The following is a 17,602-nucleotide window of genomic DNA, read 5'->3' as shown; positions in this document are numbered from 1 at the left end:
CACAACTAACCTCCCAGAGATGTCGGGGAACATAGGGTCCAATGAGAGGGAGGAACTGATTGAAATCAGTATTTGTAGGGAAATGGTGTTAGGGAAATTGACACGGTTGAAGGCCGATAAATCCCCAGGGCCTGATAATCTACATCCGAGGGTACTTAAGGAAGTGGCCCTAGAAATAATAGATGCATTGCTGGTCATCTTCCAAAATTCTATAGACTCTGGAACAGTTCCCATGGATTGGAGGGTAGCTAATGTAACCCCACTATTCAAAAAAGGTGGTAGAGAGAAAACGGGGAATTATAGGCCAGTAAGACTGACATCGGTAGTGGGGAAAATGCTAGAGTCCATTATAAAAGATGTAATAGCAGAATACTTGGAAAACAGTGACAGGATCGGACAAAGTCAACATTGATTTACAAAAGGTAAATCGTGCTTGATCAATCTACTGGAATTTTGAGAGGATGTAACTGGTAAAATAGATAAGGGAGAACCAGTGGATGTGGTGTATTTGGACTTTCAGAAGGCTTTCGATAAGGTCCCGCATAAGAGATTAGCGTGTAAAGTTAAAGCACATGGGATTGTGGGTAAAGTACCGACTTGGATAGAGAACTGGTTGGCAGACAGGAAGCAAAGAGTTGGAATAAATGGGTCTTTTTCCAAGTGGCAGGCAGTGACTAGTGGGGTACCGCAGGGATCGGTGCTAGGACCCCAGCTATTCTCGCTATATTCAAGGAGTTAGATATATTTCTTAAGGCTAAAGGGATCAAGGGATATGGGGTGAAAGCAGGGACAGGGTACTGAATTTGGATGATCAGCCATGATCTCATTAAATGGCGGAGTAGGCTCGAGGGGCCGAATGGCCTACTCCTGCTCCTATCTTCTATGTTTCTATGAGAGGGGAATGAACATACCATTGTTGCCCCCAACGGGGTTGACGTCGCCGACGGCCACGCCGCCCACCACCTGCTGCCCAATGAGTTGCAGCACTCGCTCCTCCAGGTCCGAGAGCTGCTGGAGCTGCGCATCACCCCTGCCTGTTCTCTGCTGCTCCCTCCTATTGTGAACCATCTTGGCCTGCAAGAGAAACAAATGTGTGAGAGTCAGAGTCCAGCTATGTGTTTGGGAGATATGCCTGCCGTAGTTGAATAGCTGTGATTGTAGGCAAGGCATGAGATGTGGATGTGAGTTTGAGTAGGTGCAGATGCTTGGTGGGTGAGTGGTGGGGGTGTGGTAGTTTGTGCAGTGTGTACAGACTGAGGTTCAGATGCTGGTACGTAGGATGTGTTGAAGCATGTACCCTGGCCACCCAAGTGAGCTCGTTGAATTTCTTCCGGCATTGTGTCAGGCTGCGTTCCACCACACTACTGGCCGAGACCTCCTGGGACACTTCTCGCCACATTGCTCATAATACCTGGGCAATGGCCTCCTTCCAGTGTCCAGGAACAGCACTGCCCTCCTTCGCCCCACTGCCGTGACCAATGCCTTGTCTGTGAAAGGACGAGCTCTCGCCCTGGGAGTGGGATCAGCCATCACGATCAGAGGACGTAGTTGTTAGCAGGTCGCCTTCACAGCCAGCAATGCTGATAATGAGGACCTGCACAATGATGCAACCTCCCCTTTAAGAGCTGGAAGGGGCCAGATTGCATAGCACCTGAAATTCATTATTGCTCTGCTGGTAGGGCCCTGTTTAGGTTATTAGTGCTTGATTTAGCGCCCCAGCTCTTTCCAGGAGCGCTAATAGCCAATTTAGGGAAACCTCAGACTCATTGGTGCCTGGTGCTAATTTTTTCACGATTTCAAAATTTAGCGCCCCAAACGGGTCGATACCGATTTTCTTCCCCTATAGGTCCAATCTACTTCTCCTTTAAGTCGCTCCTTAAAACCTACCTCTCATCTGTCCTAATTTCACCTTATGGTAAAGGCTCTATATAAATTGTTTTTGCTAACTAACAGTTTCAAGAAATCCTCAGCTCTCTCCCTCCCCCAAAACCAAGTGCTCAGTGGGTAAATGCACCGAATGTTGTTTATTAGCCATACAGACCAGGTTCATATCGTTGAATCAGCTGAAAGGGCAAGTGGGAGATTGCGCTCGGGAATGGGCCCGGGGGGCGGGGAAATCATACCAAGATCCTGCTTCTGACCGATATCCAGTGACCCTTGCTAGAAACTGCACACTGGATGTGGATCTGTGTATTGTCCATCCCCCTCCAAAAAAAAATGTTTATCCACTTTGTTACTTACAGTTCTGTGGTGCTCTCCTTTTGAATTTAAATAAGCCTTGATTGCTGCCAATCCAGCATATTCGCCCTGGGCACCACTGCATAACAGAAAACAAAGTAAAAGCATGTAAATAACACTAACCAGATAAGATGTGTGGACAATGCACTATTGCTATTTTCATTTTTTCATTTTTTATTCCTCACCCATAAATAAAGCAATTCCCTTACTTGGAGGGCAACTTCTACTTCTTAAATCTAGGCAGGAACCTGGTTGGGAAGTGTGCAAGAGTGTTGTGGGTTGACAAGCTTCCCGACCGAGGATTCGAGTGTGGCAGAGCAGGATCTATGTCGACCGAAATCAAAGGAGGCTGATCCCACCAGAAATTCTGGCATTGGCTAAGTTAAATAATGCTGGCGGGACAAAGGTGTGAGTCCTGCCAGCAGGCTGCGCAAATAGAGGTAAACGAATATGATTTGATTGGGATTACAGAAACATGGCTCCAGGATGGCCAAGGCTGGGAACTCAACATCCAGGGGTATTCAATATTTAGGAAGGATAGGCAAAAAAGAAAGGGAGGTAGGGTAGCATTGCTGGTTGAAGAGGGGATTAACACAATTGAAAGGAAGGATATTAACTCTGATGATGCGGAATCTGTATGGGTAGAACTGAGAAATATCAAGGGGCAGAAAACGTTAGTGGGAGTGGTAACAGTAATACGGAGGTTGGGGATGGCATTAAACGGGAAATTAGAGACGCGTGCAATAAGGGCACAGCAGTCATCATGGGTGACTTTAATTTTCATATAGATTGGGCTAACCAAATTAGTAAAAATACTGTGGAGGAGGAATTCCTAGAATGTTTACGGGATGGTTTTCTGGAACAATATGTCGAGGAACCAACCAGAGATCAGGCCATCTTAGACTGGGTATTATGTAATGAGAGAGGATTAATTAGCAATCTTGTTGTACGAGGCCCCTTGGGTCAGAGCGATCATAATATGATAGAATTCTTCATTAGGATGGAGAATGAAGGAGAATGAAGTAGTTGACTCGGAGACTAGGGTCCTGAATTTAAATAAAGGAAACTACGATGGTATGAGGTGCGAATTGGGTAGGGTTGATTGAGGAATGTCACTCAAAGGGTTGACGGTGGATAGGCAATGGCAGACATTCAAAGACCGCATGGATGAACTACAGAAGTTGTTCATCCCAGTTTGGGATAAGAAGAAAACAAAAAGGGTGACTCAACCGTGGCTAACAAGGGAAATTAGGGATAGCATAAGATCCAAGGAGAGGGCATATAAATTGGCCAGGAAAAGCAGTAACCCTGAGGATTGGGAGCAGTTTAGGATTCAACAAAGCAGGACAAAGGGATTAATTAAGAAGGGGAAAATAGAATATGAAAGTAAGCTTCCAGGGAACATAGAAACTGACTGTAAGAGCTTTTATAGATATGTGAAGAGAAAAAGATTAGTGAAATCAATTGTAGGTCCCTTGCAGTCAGAAGCAGGGGAAGTTATAATGGGGGACAAAGAAATGGCAGACCAATTAAATGCATATTTTGGTTCTGTCTTCACAAAGGAGGACACAAATAACCTCCCAGAGATGTTGGAGAGCATAGGGTCTGATGAGAGGGAGGAACTGAAAGAAATCAGTATTTGTAGGGAAATGGTGTTGGGGAAATTGATGGGATTGAAGGCCGATAAATCCCCAGGGCCTGATAATCTACATCCTAGGGTACTTAAGGAAGTGGCTCTAGAAATAGTAGATGCATTGCTGATCATCTTCCAAAATTCGCTGGAATCTGGAACTGTACCCATGGATTGGAGGGTAGCTAATGTTACCCCACTATTCAAAAAGGGTGGTAGAGAGAAAGCGGGGAATTACAGACTGGTAAGCCTGACATCGGTAGTGGGGAAAATGCTAGAGTCCATTATAAAGGATGTAATAGCTGAGCACTTGAAAAACAGTGACAGGATTGGACAAAGTCAACATGGATTTACAAAAGGTAAATCGTGCTTGACTAATCTACTGGAATTTTTTGAGGATAAGGGAGAACCAGTAGATGTGGTGTATTTGGACTTTCAAAAGGCTTTTGATAAGGTCCCGCATAAGAGATTAGCGTGTAAAGTTAAGGCACATGGGATTGGGGGCAAGGTATTGACTTGGATAGAGAACTGGTTGGCGGACAGAAAGCAGAGAGTAGGAATTAACGGGTCTTTTTCCGAGTGGTAGGCAGTGACGAGTGGGGTACCGCAGGGATCGGTCCTTGGACCCCAGCTATTCACAATGAATAAATTTTTTAATTAATTAAAGGAGTAAGTCATGGCAGGAGAGCTCAGACCCGTGTTCTGCTCCTCTTGCTCCATGTGGGAAGTCAGGGACGCTGCCAGTGTCCCTGGCGACCATGTGTGCGGGAAATGCATCCAGCTGCAGCTACTTGTAGACCGCATTGCGGCGCTCGAGCTGCGGGTGGATGAGTTTTGGAGCATGCGCGATGCTGAGAGGGTCGTGGATAGCACGTTTAGCGAGTTGTTCACGCCGCAGAGTAGGGCTGCACAGGCAGAAAGAAATTGGGTGACCATCAGGCGGAGCAACAGAGGCAGGCAGGAAGTGCAGGGAACCCCTGCGGACATCCCCCTTTCAAACAGGTATACCAAGTTGGATACTGTTGAGGGGGATGACTCACCAGGGGAAGGCAGCAGCAGCCAGCTTCCTGGCACCAGGGACGCTTCTGCTGCTCAGAAAGGGAGGAAAAAGAGTGGGAGAGCAATAGTGGTAGGGGATTCTATCGTAAGGGGAACAGATAGGCGTTTCTGTGGCCGCAAACGTGACTCCAGGATGGTTTGTTGCCTCCCTGGGGCCAGGGTCATGGATGTCACTGAGCGGCTACAGGGCATTCTTAAGGGGGAGGGGGAGCAGGCAGAGGTCGTGGTCCACATTGGGACCAACGACATAGGTAGGAAGGGGGATGAGGTCCTGCATCAAGAATTTAGGGAGCTAGGTAACAGATTAAAGAGCAGGACCTCAAAGGTTGTAATCTCTGGATTACTCCCAGTGCCACGTGCTAGTGAGTATAGGAATAGGAGGATAGAGCAGATGAATGCGTGGCTAAAGAGTTGGTGTAGGGGGGAGGGTTTTACTTTCCTGGATCACTGGGCCTGCTTCTGGGAAAGGTGGGATTTGTACAAGTCAGACGGGTTGCACCTGAACCAGAGCGGGACAAATATCCTTGCGGGGAGGTTTGCTAGCACTGTTGGGGGGGGGGGGGGGTTTAAACTAACTTGGCAGGGGGATGGGATACAGAGGGGAGCTGAAATAGGGGGTGATGTGCTGCCAATTATAGAGAAAAAAACAAGTCAGCTTGGTAAACAGGGCAAATATATAAGGGCAAGGCTGGATGGCATCTATTTTAATGCAAGGAGTCTTGCAAATAAGGTGGATGAACTGAAGGTGTTGATAAACACATGGGAGTATGATATTGTTGCTATCATGGAGACATGGTTGAGGGAGGGGCAAGACTGGCAGCTCAATATTCCGGGGTACAGAATCTTCAGGCGAGACAGAGGGGGAGGTATAAGAGGAGGGGGTGTCGCAATATTAATTAAGGAGTCAATTACTGCAGTAAGGAGGGATGATATATTAGCAGGTTCCTATAATGAGGCCATATGGGTGGAGCTTAAAAACAAAAAGGGGGCAAGCACTTTGCTGGGAGTGTACTATAGGCCTCCAAACAGTCAGGGGGAGATAGAGGAACAGATATGTAGGCAAATCTCAGAGGAATGTGCAAATAATAGGGTAATAATAATGGGGGATTTCAACTTCCCCAATATTAACTGGGATAGTCAGAGTGTGAAAGGCTCAGAGGGTGTAGAATTCTTAAAGTGCATCCAGGAGAGCTTTTTGAGCCAGCATGTAGAAAGTCCTACAAGAGAGGGGGCGGTACTGGACCTAATTCTAGGGAATGTGGCCGGCCAAGTGGAAAAAGTGCTAGTAGGTGAGCACTTTGGTGACAGTGTCCATAATATGGTGAGATTTAAGGTAGTCATGGAAAAGGACAGGGATGGGCCGGAAATAAAGGTTCTAAATTGGGGGAAGGCCGATTTTAATAGGATAAGGCAGGATCTGGCCAAAATGGACTGGGATCAGCTACTTGTAGGAAAATCCGCATCGGAGCAATGGGAGGCTTTCAGAAGGGAGATTGAGATCATACAATGGCAACATGTTCCCGTAAAGGTCAAGGGTGGTTCCAAAAACCACAGGGAACCTTGGATGTCAGGGGATATACGAGAATGGATTAGGAAAAAAAGGAGGGCTTTTGGCAGATACAAAAGGCTAAAGACGGAGGCAGCCCTAGAGGAGTACAAAAAGTGCAGGGGGATACTTAAAAAAGAAATTAGGAGATCAAGGAGGGGCCATGAAATAACACTGGCGAGCAAAATAAAGGAAAATCCTAAGATGTTTTATAAATATATTAAGGGTAAGAGGATAACTAGGGAAAAAATAGGGCCCATTAGGGACAAAAGTGGCGATCTGTGTGTGGAGCTGGAAGATGTAGGAGGGGTTCTAAATGAATTTTTTGCATCTGTTTTCACTATGGAGAAGGACGATGTAGACATAGAAATAGGGCGGGGGGACTGTGATATGCTCGAACATATTAACATCGAGAGGTAAGGAGGTATTGGCGGTTTTAGCTGGCCTAAAAATGGATAAATCCCCAGGCCCGGACATGTATCCCAGGCTGCTGTGTGAGGCAAAGGAAGAGATTGCGGGGGCTCTAACACATATATTCAGGACCTCTCTGGCCACAGGGGATGTGCCAGAGGACTGGAGAACCGCTAATGTAGTACCATTATTCAAGAAGGGAAGTAGGGAAAAACCGGGGAACTACAGGCCAGTGAGTCTAACATCATTGGTAGGAAAATTATTGGAAAAAATTCTGAGGGACAAAATTTGTCTCCACTTGGAGAGGCAAGGATTAATCAGGGATAGTCAACATGGCTTTGTCAAGGGAAGATCATGTCTGACTAATTTGATTGAATTTTTTGAGGGGGTGACTAGGTGTGTGGATGAGGGTAACGCAGTGGATGTGGTATACATGGATTTCAGTAAGGCCTTCGATAAAGTCCCACACAGGAGACTGGTCAAGAAGGTAAGAGCCCATGGAATCCAGGGTGCCTTGGCACATTGGATACAAAACTGGCTTAGTGGCAGAAGGTGATGGTCGAAGGTTGTTTTTGTGACTGGAAGCCTGTGGCCAGTGGGGTACCACAGGGATCGGTGCTGGGTCCCTTGCTGTTTGTGGTCTACATTAATGACTTGGATATGAATGTAAAAGGTATGATCAGTAAGTTCGCGGATGATACAAAAATTGGTAGGGTGGTAAATAGCGAGGAGGGTAGCCTCAGTCTGCAGGACGATATAGATGGATTGGTCAGATGGGCGGAACAGTGGCAAATGGAATTTAACCCAGAAAAGTGCGAGGTGATGCACTTTGGGGGGACTAACAAGGCAAGGGAATACACAATGAATGGTAAGACCCGAGGCAAGACGGAGGGTCAGAGGGATCTGGGTGTGCAAGTACACAGATCCCTGAAGGCGGCGGAACAGGTGGATAAGGTGGTAAAAAAGGCATATGGGATACTTGCCTTCATTAGCCGAGGCATAGAATATAAGAGCAAGGAGGTTATGATGGAGCTGTATAAAACACTGGTGAGGCCACAGCTGGAATACTGTGTGCAGTTCTGGTCGCCACACTACAGGAAGGATGTGAACACTTTGGAGAGGGTGCAGAGGAGATTCACCAAGATGTTACCAGGGCTGGAGCGCTTCAGCTATGAAGAGAGACTGGGCAGATTGGGTTTGTTTTCCTTGGAGCAGAGGAGGCTGAGGGGGGACATGATTGAGGTGTACAAAATTATGAGGGGCATAGATAGGATGGATACTGAGGAGCTTTTTCCCTTAGTAGAAGGGTCAATAACTAGGGGGCATTGATTCAAGATAAAGGGCGGGAGGTTTAGAGGGGATTTGAGAGAGAACTTTTTCACCCAGAGGGTGGTTGGAGTCTGGAACTCACTGCCTGAAAGGGTTGTGGAGGCAGGAACCCTCACAACATTTAAGAAGCATTTGGATGAGCACTTGAAATGCCATAGCATACAAGGCTACGGACCAAATGCTGGAATATGGGATTAGATTAGACAGGGCTTGATGGCCGGCGCGGAGACGATGGGCCGAAGGGCCTCTATCCGTGCTGTATAACTCTATGACTCTAATATACATTAATGATCTAGATAAGGGAACTAGATGTAATATCTCCAAGTTTGCAGACGACACAAAGCTGGGTGGGTGTGTGTGCGTGTGAGGATACCGAGAAACTCCAGGATAATTTGGACAGGTTGGGTGATTGGGCAGAAGCGTGGCAGATGCAATATAACGTGGATAAATGCGAGGTTAACCACTTTGGTGTCAAAAACAGAAAGGCAGACTATTATCTGAATGGCAATAGATTGGGAGAAGGGGAAGTGCAACGAGACCTGGGTGTCCTTGTGCACCAGTCGCTGAAGGTAAGCATGCAGGTGCAGCAGGCGGTGAAGAAGGCAAATGGTATGTTGGCCTTCATAGCAAAAGGGTTTGAGTACAGGAGCAAGGATGTCCTGCTGCAGTTGTACAGGGCCTTGGTGTGGCCACACCTCGAGTACTGTGGGCAGTTTTGGTCACCTTATCTGAGGAAGGATGTTCTTGCCACGGAAGGAGTTCAGCGAAGATTCACAAGGCTGATCCCTGGGATGGCAGGAATGACGTATGAGGAGAGATTGGGTCGATTGGGCTTATACTCGCTGGAGTTTAGAAGAATGAGAGGGGATCTCATCGAAACTTATAAAATTCTGACAGGTCTGGACAAACTAGATGCAGGTAGAATGTTCCCGATGGTCGGAGAGTCCAGAACCAGGGGTCATAGTCTAAGGATAAGGGGTAAGCCATTTAGGACAGAGATGAGGAGGAATTTCTTCACCCAGAGAGTGGAGAACCTGTGGAATTCTCTACCACAGAAGGCGGTTGAGGCCAAGTCTTTAAATATATTCAAGAAGGAGTTAGATATATTTCTTAGAGCTAAAGGTATCAAGGGATATGGGGAGAAGGCAGGTACGGGGTACTGAGTTTGGATGATCAGCCATGATCTCATCGAATGGCGGAGCAGGCTCGAGGGGCCGAATGGCCTACTCCTGCTCCTATCTTCTATGTTTCTGTGAAATTCGTGAACGGGGCAGAGCATGAGGAAAGAGGGTAGGTTATGGCTATGAGTCGGACTTCCATAACCCAATGACCCCTCCTGCAGTGTCGGAAGAAGTTTAATGACCTCACTAGGTTAGCAAAGGTAAGAGTGTTTTCAGGAGAACAACAGGGCAGATAACAGAATCACAGAGAAGCAAATGGGTATTCCCTTCAAGTACTGCCCTTTAGGGTATCACATGGCACCATTTCCCTTGTCCCAGAAGCAAAGTCACTTAGCAGCGATCATGTCTCATATTCTGTAATTCATGCTAGCACATTGAATTCTCTTAACCGAGGCCCTCGCTTCCTGACACCCATTATTACCACCCAACCACCCATTCCACGAAATCGGATTGTTTGTGACGGCCAAATTTGGGGAATGCAGCAGCTAGTTAGCATTATGCATTCCTCCTACAGGAGAAGACAGTACACAATGCCAGGCAAGTGAAGGAGGACACACCAACATCTGAAATTAACACTATATGAAGAGGTAACAATGGCAATAATTAGCTTCCACTCTGGCATGGCAGTTGGTGGTGGAGATGTGCGAGTCTTTGCACCTTCAGTGAGTTTGGGAGAATGTTCACCTTTCCTTATTTAATATTTCGATGTATTCTTCAATCTGTACTCTTCTCCTGATACTGCATTTCTCTCATGCGATCCACAAAGTAGCTGATTAAGGTAGAACGCTTCTCAAGCAGATCATTAACGGTACTGATTTTTCCTCCAGAGACTGCAAGCCAGGAGACAGCAGAGAACACTGAAGAGTAATGGTGGTGCTGTTGTTGTTTGGCGTACTGACCTCTACCGAGCGGAAGCTGAACGCCAACTCTCCAACACCTCCTCCTACCTCCACCTGGACCATGACCCCACTACCGAACATCAAACCACCATTTCCAAGACTGTCACTGACCTCATCTCCTCTGGATATCTTCCCCCCACTGCCACCAACCTCATAGTTCCCCAACCCCGCACAGCCCGCTTCTACCTTCTTCCCAAGATCCACAAACAGGACTGCCCTGGTAGACCCATCGTTTCAGCCTGTTCTTGCCCCACGGAACTTATCTCTTCCTATCTTGACTCTATCTTTTCTCCCCTTGTCCAGTCTCTTCCCACCTACATCCACGACTCTTCGGACGCCCTCCGCCACTTTAACAGTTTCCAGTTTCCTGGCCCCAACCGCCTCCTTTTCACTATGGACGTACAATCCCTCTACACCTCCATCCCCCACCCGGATGGCCTGAGGGCGCTCCGCTTCTTCCTTGAACAGAGGCCCGACCAGTCCCCATCCACCACCACCCTCCTCCGCCTGGCTGAACTTGTTCTCACATTGAACAACTTCTCCTTTAACTCCACTCATTTCCTCCAAATCAAAGGCGTTGCCATGGGTACCCGCATGGGTCCTAGCTATGCCTGCCTTTTCGTGGGCTATGTGGAACAACCTTTGTTCCAGTCCTACTCGGGTCCCCTCCCTCACCTCTTTTTCCGGTACATTGACGACTGTATCGGTGCCGTTTCCTGTTCTCGCCCCGAACTTGACAATTTCATTCACTTTGCCTCCAATTTCCACCCTTCCCTCACCTTCACATGGTCCATCTCTGACTCTTCCCTTCCCTTCCTCGACTTCTCCGTTTCCATCTCTGGGGATAGGTTATCGACCAATATTCACTACAAGCCCACTGACTCCCACAGCTACCTGGACTACACTTCCTCCCACCCCGCTTCCTGTAAGGACTCTATTCCATTCTCCCAGTTTCTCCGTCTCCGCCGTATCTGCTCCGACGATGCCACCTTCCACACCAGTGCTTCAGACATGTCTTCCTTTTTCCGCAACCGAGGATTCCCCTCTACCGTGGTTGACACTGCCCTCGACCGTGTCAGTTCCATCTCCCGCACTTCTGCCCTCACCCCTGCCCCTCCCTCCCGGAACCACGATAGGGTTCCCCTTGTCCTCACCTTTCACCCCACCAGCCTCCACATTCAACGGTTCATCCTCCGGCATTTCCGCTACCTCCAAAGTGATCCCACCACCAAACGTATCTTCCCCTCCCCTCCCCTTTCAGCATTCCGTAGGGACCACTCCCTCCGAGACACCCTAGTCCACTCCTCTATCACCCCAAACAGCCCTTCCCCTTCGCCTGGCACCTTCCCGTGCAAGCGGAGGAGATATAACACCTGCCCTATACCTCCCCCCTTCCCACTGTCCAGGGCCCCAAACACCCCTTCCAGGTGAAACAGCGATTTACTTGTACTTCTCGCAATCTAGTATACTGTATTCGCTGCTCATGATGCGGTCTCCTCTACATTGGGGAGACCAAACGCAGATTGGGTGACCGCTTTGCGGAACACCTCCGTTCAGTCCGTAAGGGTGACCCCGAGCTTCCGGTCGCCTGTCATTTTAATTCACCGCTCCATTCCCACTCGGACCTCACCGTCCTTGGCCTCTTGTATTGTTCCACGGAAGCTCAACGTAAACTCGAGGAACAGCCTTCCGGACTCAATATCGAGTTCAACAATTTCAGATCATAACCTCGGCCCCTATTACACATTTTTTCTTGTAATTTTTCCACTCCTTTCCCCCCCCCCTTTTCCTTTTGTTTCTCTCTCACACCTGGCAGCTATCTCTTGCCCTGCTAGTACACTTTACACCTAATCTCAGCCTATTACCATCTCGTCTAGCTCTTTTGTTTCTTTCACTTCTTTTGTCCGATCGCAGCCCTGCCTTCGATCTAATTTCTTTTCTTTCCAGTTTTGAAGAAGGGTTCGACCCGAAACGTCAACTCAAATTTCTCTCCACGGATGTTGCCTGACCTGCTGAGTTTTTCCAGCATTTTCTGTTGTTATTTCGGATTTCCAACATCTGCAGTATTTTGCTATCGCACTGAAGAGTAAAGACCTTGCAGTCCCTTCTACCTCCGCTCACCCACCCCCGGCTACCCACCCCCACCCCCCATCCCTGGCCATGCCGACCCCTGACCGACCCCCTGATCTCCAACCGTGCCGACCCCGTGATCCCTCCCCCGGACCAACCCCTCGCATCTGAAGCCTACCCAGCCGCAGCCTGCCAGCCTCTCAAGCTGGCTGGCTGCGGGTGGGAATCCGAGGCCTCACATTCAAATCAGGCCCTGCCATTGAAGTCGGCAAGGCCTGTGGGAATCCCGGCCTCCCGCCCGCCTCGGAGGCCACCCCGCCCCCCTTGAGAAAATTCCGGTCTTAAAAATAGATGCACTCCCATCCTACTACTCTGTGGCAATGCATTAGTCTGTTGACATGTTATGACAAAAGATCACCATGATTCACTTCTTAAAAATGCAGTAATGGCTTTCCATAGGGTACAGGCACAGGCTGGTGTACACTAAATCAGACAGACTAGATAGTCCCATCTTTGCTGAGTTGGTTAATCTCAGCGTGGAGAGCAGTTGTGTTGTCATAATTGGCTCTGAGGGGGTTGGGGGAGGGATTCAAGCAAGGTGCGTGCAGGTCATGTGTCCAAAAACCTCTTCTGGAAAAACAGGTATACAAGAGGAGGACAAAACGGAAAGACACTGAATCATCCCACAAGAATGGGTAGCTAATTTTTGGAAGCCTTTAGCAACTGTGCATTCCTGTAAAACAAGACCGAACATGGGTGCGAATTGCAGAGATTAGTTTTGCTTAGGTAAGGTTATCGACCACCCAATTTAGTACTGCTGCCTCCACTTTTCAATATTTTGCCAGTGCAATATCCAGCCAGAGAAGTTAATTAATTGACATTGCTGCAAAATTTTGCCACGTGCCAAAAAGAAACAAAATATTTCAAGCTACATGATTAAACCACATTTTAACAGTACTTTAATTTACCAACCATATCGCAAAAGTCATAGTTCTGTAAAGATAAGCCATACAAACACTGACTTGGTGCACAATAAAAGCACTACAATGAAAAGGAGATAGTGAATTTATCTGATTTTATATGCAGCTCAAGCAGGTAGTCAGATTAGATAACATTAAAAAGGTGCAATACTCTACACAGAGGGCATCTCATCAACAACTGGGAGATACTGCTGTTTATTTTTCCTCCACAAGTGTAGATGACCATTAGCAGACAAAAAGATTGAATCGGCATTTTATGCACTAACTAATTAACAGGATTAGGGAAGGCCTGATCCCACTGCTGGTGCACCAAACCCCTGACTGGGTAGAACAAAACCTCAGGCTGGATCAACATTAACATTTGGCTTTCCTCGAGAAGGAAATTTGCCATTACTGGGCAGGTATTGTGCACTGGAAGAGAAAGCTTCTTTCCCTCTGTGTTTCCTTTCCTCTTTTCTCAACAATTTTCGCCTTTCGCCTCCTGAAGGCGCTGACTCTTTCCTGCGGTACAGGCCCACAGGTCTTGGCTGCACTCTGGCAGCTTGCCCAAGTAGCATATGCTTTACATATGAGCCTCGATAGTGCATGCTGGCAGGTAACTTGACTGGGTGAGGCCAATCACTCACCATCCACGTACATAAATCTCCAGCAGGGAATGTTGGACAGTGACCATGAATGGGAACTGACTGCTTTTTCTCTCCCAAAAGCATTGAGCCCGGGAGTTCTTGCAGCCATCTCAAGGGCTTGGCTAACTTCACCAGAAGGATATGGAGATCTGTGTTGCGTTTTTTCACCCACTGACTCTTGAAGCTTCATCTTTTTTGTATACTTGTTGATTTATTGATTCCTTCATATTTACTACCTCAGTTTTATTTTTCTGGTGACTGATGTAGTTGCTGATTCTGACTGCTGATGTAATTGAGAGAGGTGTTTGATATTTTGTTGGGGCTCTACAATATATCGGATTCTTTTGAAAAACTTTTACATAAAGAGATGGAATGGCAATTTACTGACGACCACAATACAAAGTTTATCTCATTGCAGTGACGTTCAGAAGTTTTTTCAGCTCATCAATGCAACAACCCAGGCATCAACATCTGAAATACTATAATGGAATAGTTCAGCTAACTGTTCAGAAAAACCTAAAACATTAAATAGAGGTTAGAGAAATCATTTGTTAAAAATGGGAACAGCTGAATCTTTCTTTTCTGCACTTCTAGTCAGAAGTTTAATCAATTCCAAAGTACATCATTCTAGTTGGTACCTAACCATATGGACTTTCAATGGATCATTTCTTATCAATCCCAGTTATCTTAATTGCACACATAACATGGGGTTACGGGGATAGGGTAGGATATGTGTTGGTGTAGGGCTTACGGGAATCGGGTGGGATATGTGTCGGTGCAGGCTCGATGGGTCGAAATGGCCTCTATCTGCACTGTGGGGTTTCTGTGAGATCTGTGAACATAGTTATTGTGCTAGGTCAGCATGTTCCTTTCCAATTAACCAAAGTCAATCAATTTCCTGAAGAGTGGATCTGTTGTAAATAACAACGGTCCAAAGTATGGTTTAATTCACAGATCGGAATCATTTTATTACATGCACAGCACAAAAACACCCTTTGGAACATTTAGGGATTAGGCGAGAACAGAATCAGGTTTCAATATAACGCTCCCTGTAACAAAATATAGCCTGCTGACGATCACTGTCCGGGATCACACACGGGAATGATTACCTAGGTGTTGTAACACGAGCCCGTTGTTGGATGTTGAACTGTATTAAGTCAGTACATTCAGGGGAGAAAATGCAAACCCCACTACATCACCAGTGTGAATTTCCATTTCTGACAATGACATCCCTGTGGCCTAAAGCAGTTATGCCTCGTGTTCCCATGAGGCCCGCGATACTGTATTTACGGTAGCTACAATTAAGTGAGCCCGAGCCGACATAATCAATTGGAGGGCTTCGATTTTTATTCCCCATCAGAGAACAAATCTAATTGGCCAAGCTGCTGTTGGGATTAATCATTTCAACCAGCATCCAGAGCACCATATGTAAAATGTCTTGCAGCAGAGAAATCCTGGTAAACATGGTAACAGGAGTCACGTGGAACAGCAGTTGTTTTACTGGAGGGATGGCATTAATTACGTGACTATTCTACTGGGACAAACAACAATGATGGTAGACACAGCAATCTTAAAAAAAAAACAACGATCAAATATTAAAAAGTGGAAGGCCTACCTATTTGGCTGGAAAGAGATTTTGTCATAGCCTGTTATTTCACACAAGTCCCGTTCCAGTTCATGGAATAACTGCTGGTAGCCTTGAGCCTGATCCAGAGGTACAAAAGGATGGACATTTCCAAATTCCAGCCAAGTGATGGGCTGCAAAGTATTGGGAGCGGGAGGAAGGGAAGAAACACAATATCCATTATAAAATCTATCATATAACTGAATCTTACGCCTATTGGTAGGCCTTCAAAATACAAATGAGTGACTTACATACTGGATTTTATGGTAGCTTTATCCATTTAATTAAGTAGCCGCATCCTAATAATAATCCAGATTATTCGCTCTACGTTCAGTATGGTTTGAATTCTGTGGCTTTAGGTTTTATGGGCCTTAGGACAAGCCCACTGTCTAACCCATTAAAAGGTGTGGTTGGGGTGGGGCTCCGACTCCAGTGTCTAGAGACTATTATTTCATTTTGGCATATTATTGTGGGATCACTTTTTCCTCTGATGAACAATGGACCTTCCCGAGAGACTGCGGGGGACAAAAATCAATGAAAAATAAAATTTACAGACGGAATCCGAGTGTCTCATTATCTGTACCTATGTTGCCCTTAGGGGCCCAAATATTCAAACCGTCACTGCACAGAAGTGCTGAACTAGAACATAATGGCCTAGAAATTCAGTATCGCCACATTTGGGGCGTTATAGTCGAGCAGGCGCTAAATTTAGCGCCCGGCGCAAATTATCGCCACCTTCAGCTAAATTGACCTGCTTCGCCCCAAGAGATGCTTGGAGCGCTAAAGCAGGCGCTGCACGACTGTCCTAAGGCACTAAGCCGGAGAAGCGAGGCGCTACCACCGAGGGCGGGCGCAGCGCAGGTGCGGCCAGTTAGCGATTGCAGGCAGGCACGCTGGGGCCGGTCAGCTCTTAAAGGGGGAGGGTTGATTTGGATTGCAGCCACAAGGATGCCCGAATCCACTGAGTCACTGGCAAGGAGTGTCCAGGACTTCGGGGCAGCACAGGCAAGGAGTCTGCAGGACTTCGGTGCAGCACTGGCAAGGAGTCTGCAGGACTTCGGTGCAGCACAGGCAGCTTCCACGCAAGTGCTTAGTGGTGCCATGCAGTCAGTGGCTGGTCTGATGCAGACACAGATTGAGGCCACACGAGCACTCACTGCTGCCACCCTCGCTGCATCGGGCACGAATCGCCGGGGCCCTCGCTGCGCCGCAGAAAGCCAGCAGTCTGTGCTTCAGCAGATTGCTCCGCATGCTGCAGTGCTGCCCCGTGGGAGTGCCAGTGTGTCATCCAACCAGGGAGTGCCTGTGCTCTGTCAGGATGGCAGCATTCCTGCTGCCAACACTGTCACTCCTCCACTGCAGCTGCCACCACCCATAGGACAGGCTGCTGCCGCCCATGCAGAGTTGGAGCAGTCAGCAGCCGGGCCCTCCAGGCCCAGAGCTGGTCCAGGCCGTCCCTCAAGGGCATCTGCCGACTCAGTTTCTGACACTCAGTAGCCCTCCCCCAGCCTTGCTGCAGCCACTGGGGTCCCATTGCGGAGGAGCTGCAGGGTGGGAAGGGGCCAATCTCGCAAGTGAAGCAGATCACCCTCGCAGGCCAACAAGTAGGAGGTGTAGCAAAATGCTGTTAATTTTTAGTGAAGGCCGAGGATCATGGTCATTTTTGGTTAACTCTTTTGTTCATTGCCTCCAGGTTGTGAGAGCCAGTTATGTGTCTGTTTTTTGGGGGGTTTCTCTGTATTTCTTTGTCATGCGGGAAGGGCACACAGTTTGTTAAATAAATAATTGTCTTTATTCAGATTGTGCATGTTTGCTCTTTGAACTATTTGTTGCCTTGACCGGCTCAGGGTTTGCGGAACCGTTCCATTCATGTTGTTTCAATGGCACAAGCCATTCCCTCAGAGGGGGCCTAGAACCGACTTGCAATAAGCCGCTGACGGATGGCCCTTGCACTTTGTGCCTCCCTCCCGTCTTGGTGCTCCTCCTCCTCCTCCTCCTCTGCTGGTACT

General features: G+C 47.6%; 1 protein-coding gene across 4 annotated transcripts in view; it reads right to left on the bottom strand.

Moving 5' to 3' along the window:
- The window catches only part of gldc (glycine dehydrogenase (decarboxylating)), a 146,138-nt gene that overhangs the window by 59,797 nt on the left and 68,739 nt on the right, over positions 1-17,602 (bottom strand). For all 4 annotated transcript variants that reach the window (XR_015079117.1, XM_085993828.1, XM_085993818.1 and 1 more), the window contains exons 14-15: positions 15,585-15,727; positions 2,242-2,317 (exon numbers count right to left, since the gene is read on the bottom strand). Coding sequence is in view for 3 of the 4 variants with exons in the window: in XM_085993828.1 (XP_085849954.1) it covers positions 2,242-2,317; positions 15,585-15,727 (219 nt within the window). In the remaining variant the exon portion in view is untranslated. The remainder of the gene's footprint in view (positions 1-2,241; positions 2,318-15,584; positions 15,728-17,602) is intronic.

Source organism: Somniosus microcephalus, chromosome 1, assembly GCF_052327205.1.
Source record: "Somniosus microcephalus isolate GS21.2 chromosome 1, FLI_Smic_1.0, whole genome shotgun sequence".
NCBI lineage: Eukaryota > Metazoa > Chordata > Chondrichthyes > Squaliformes > Somniosidae > Somniosus > Somniosus microcephalus.
This window is presented reverse-complemented; position numbering and strand designations above follow the sequence as displayed.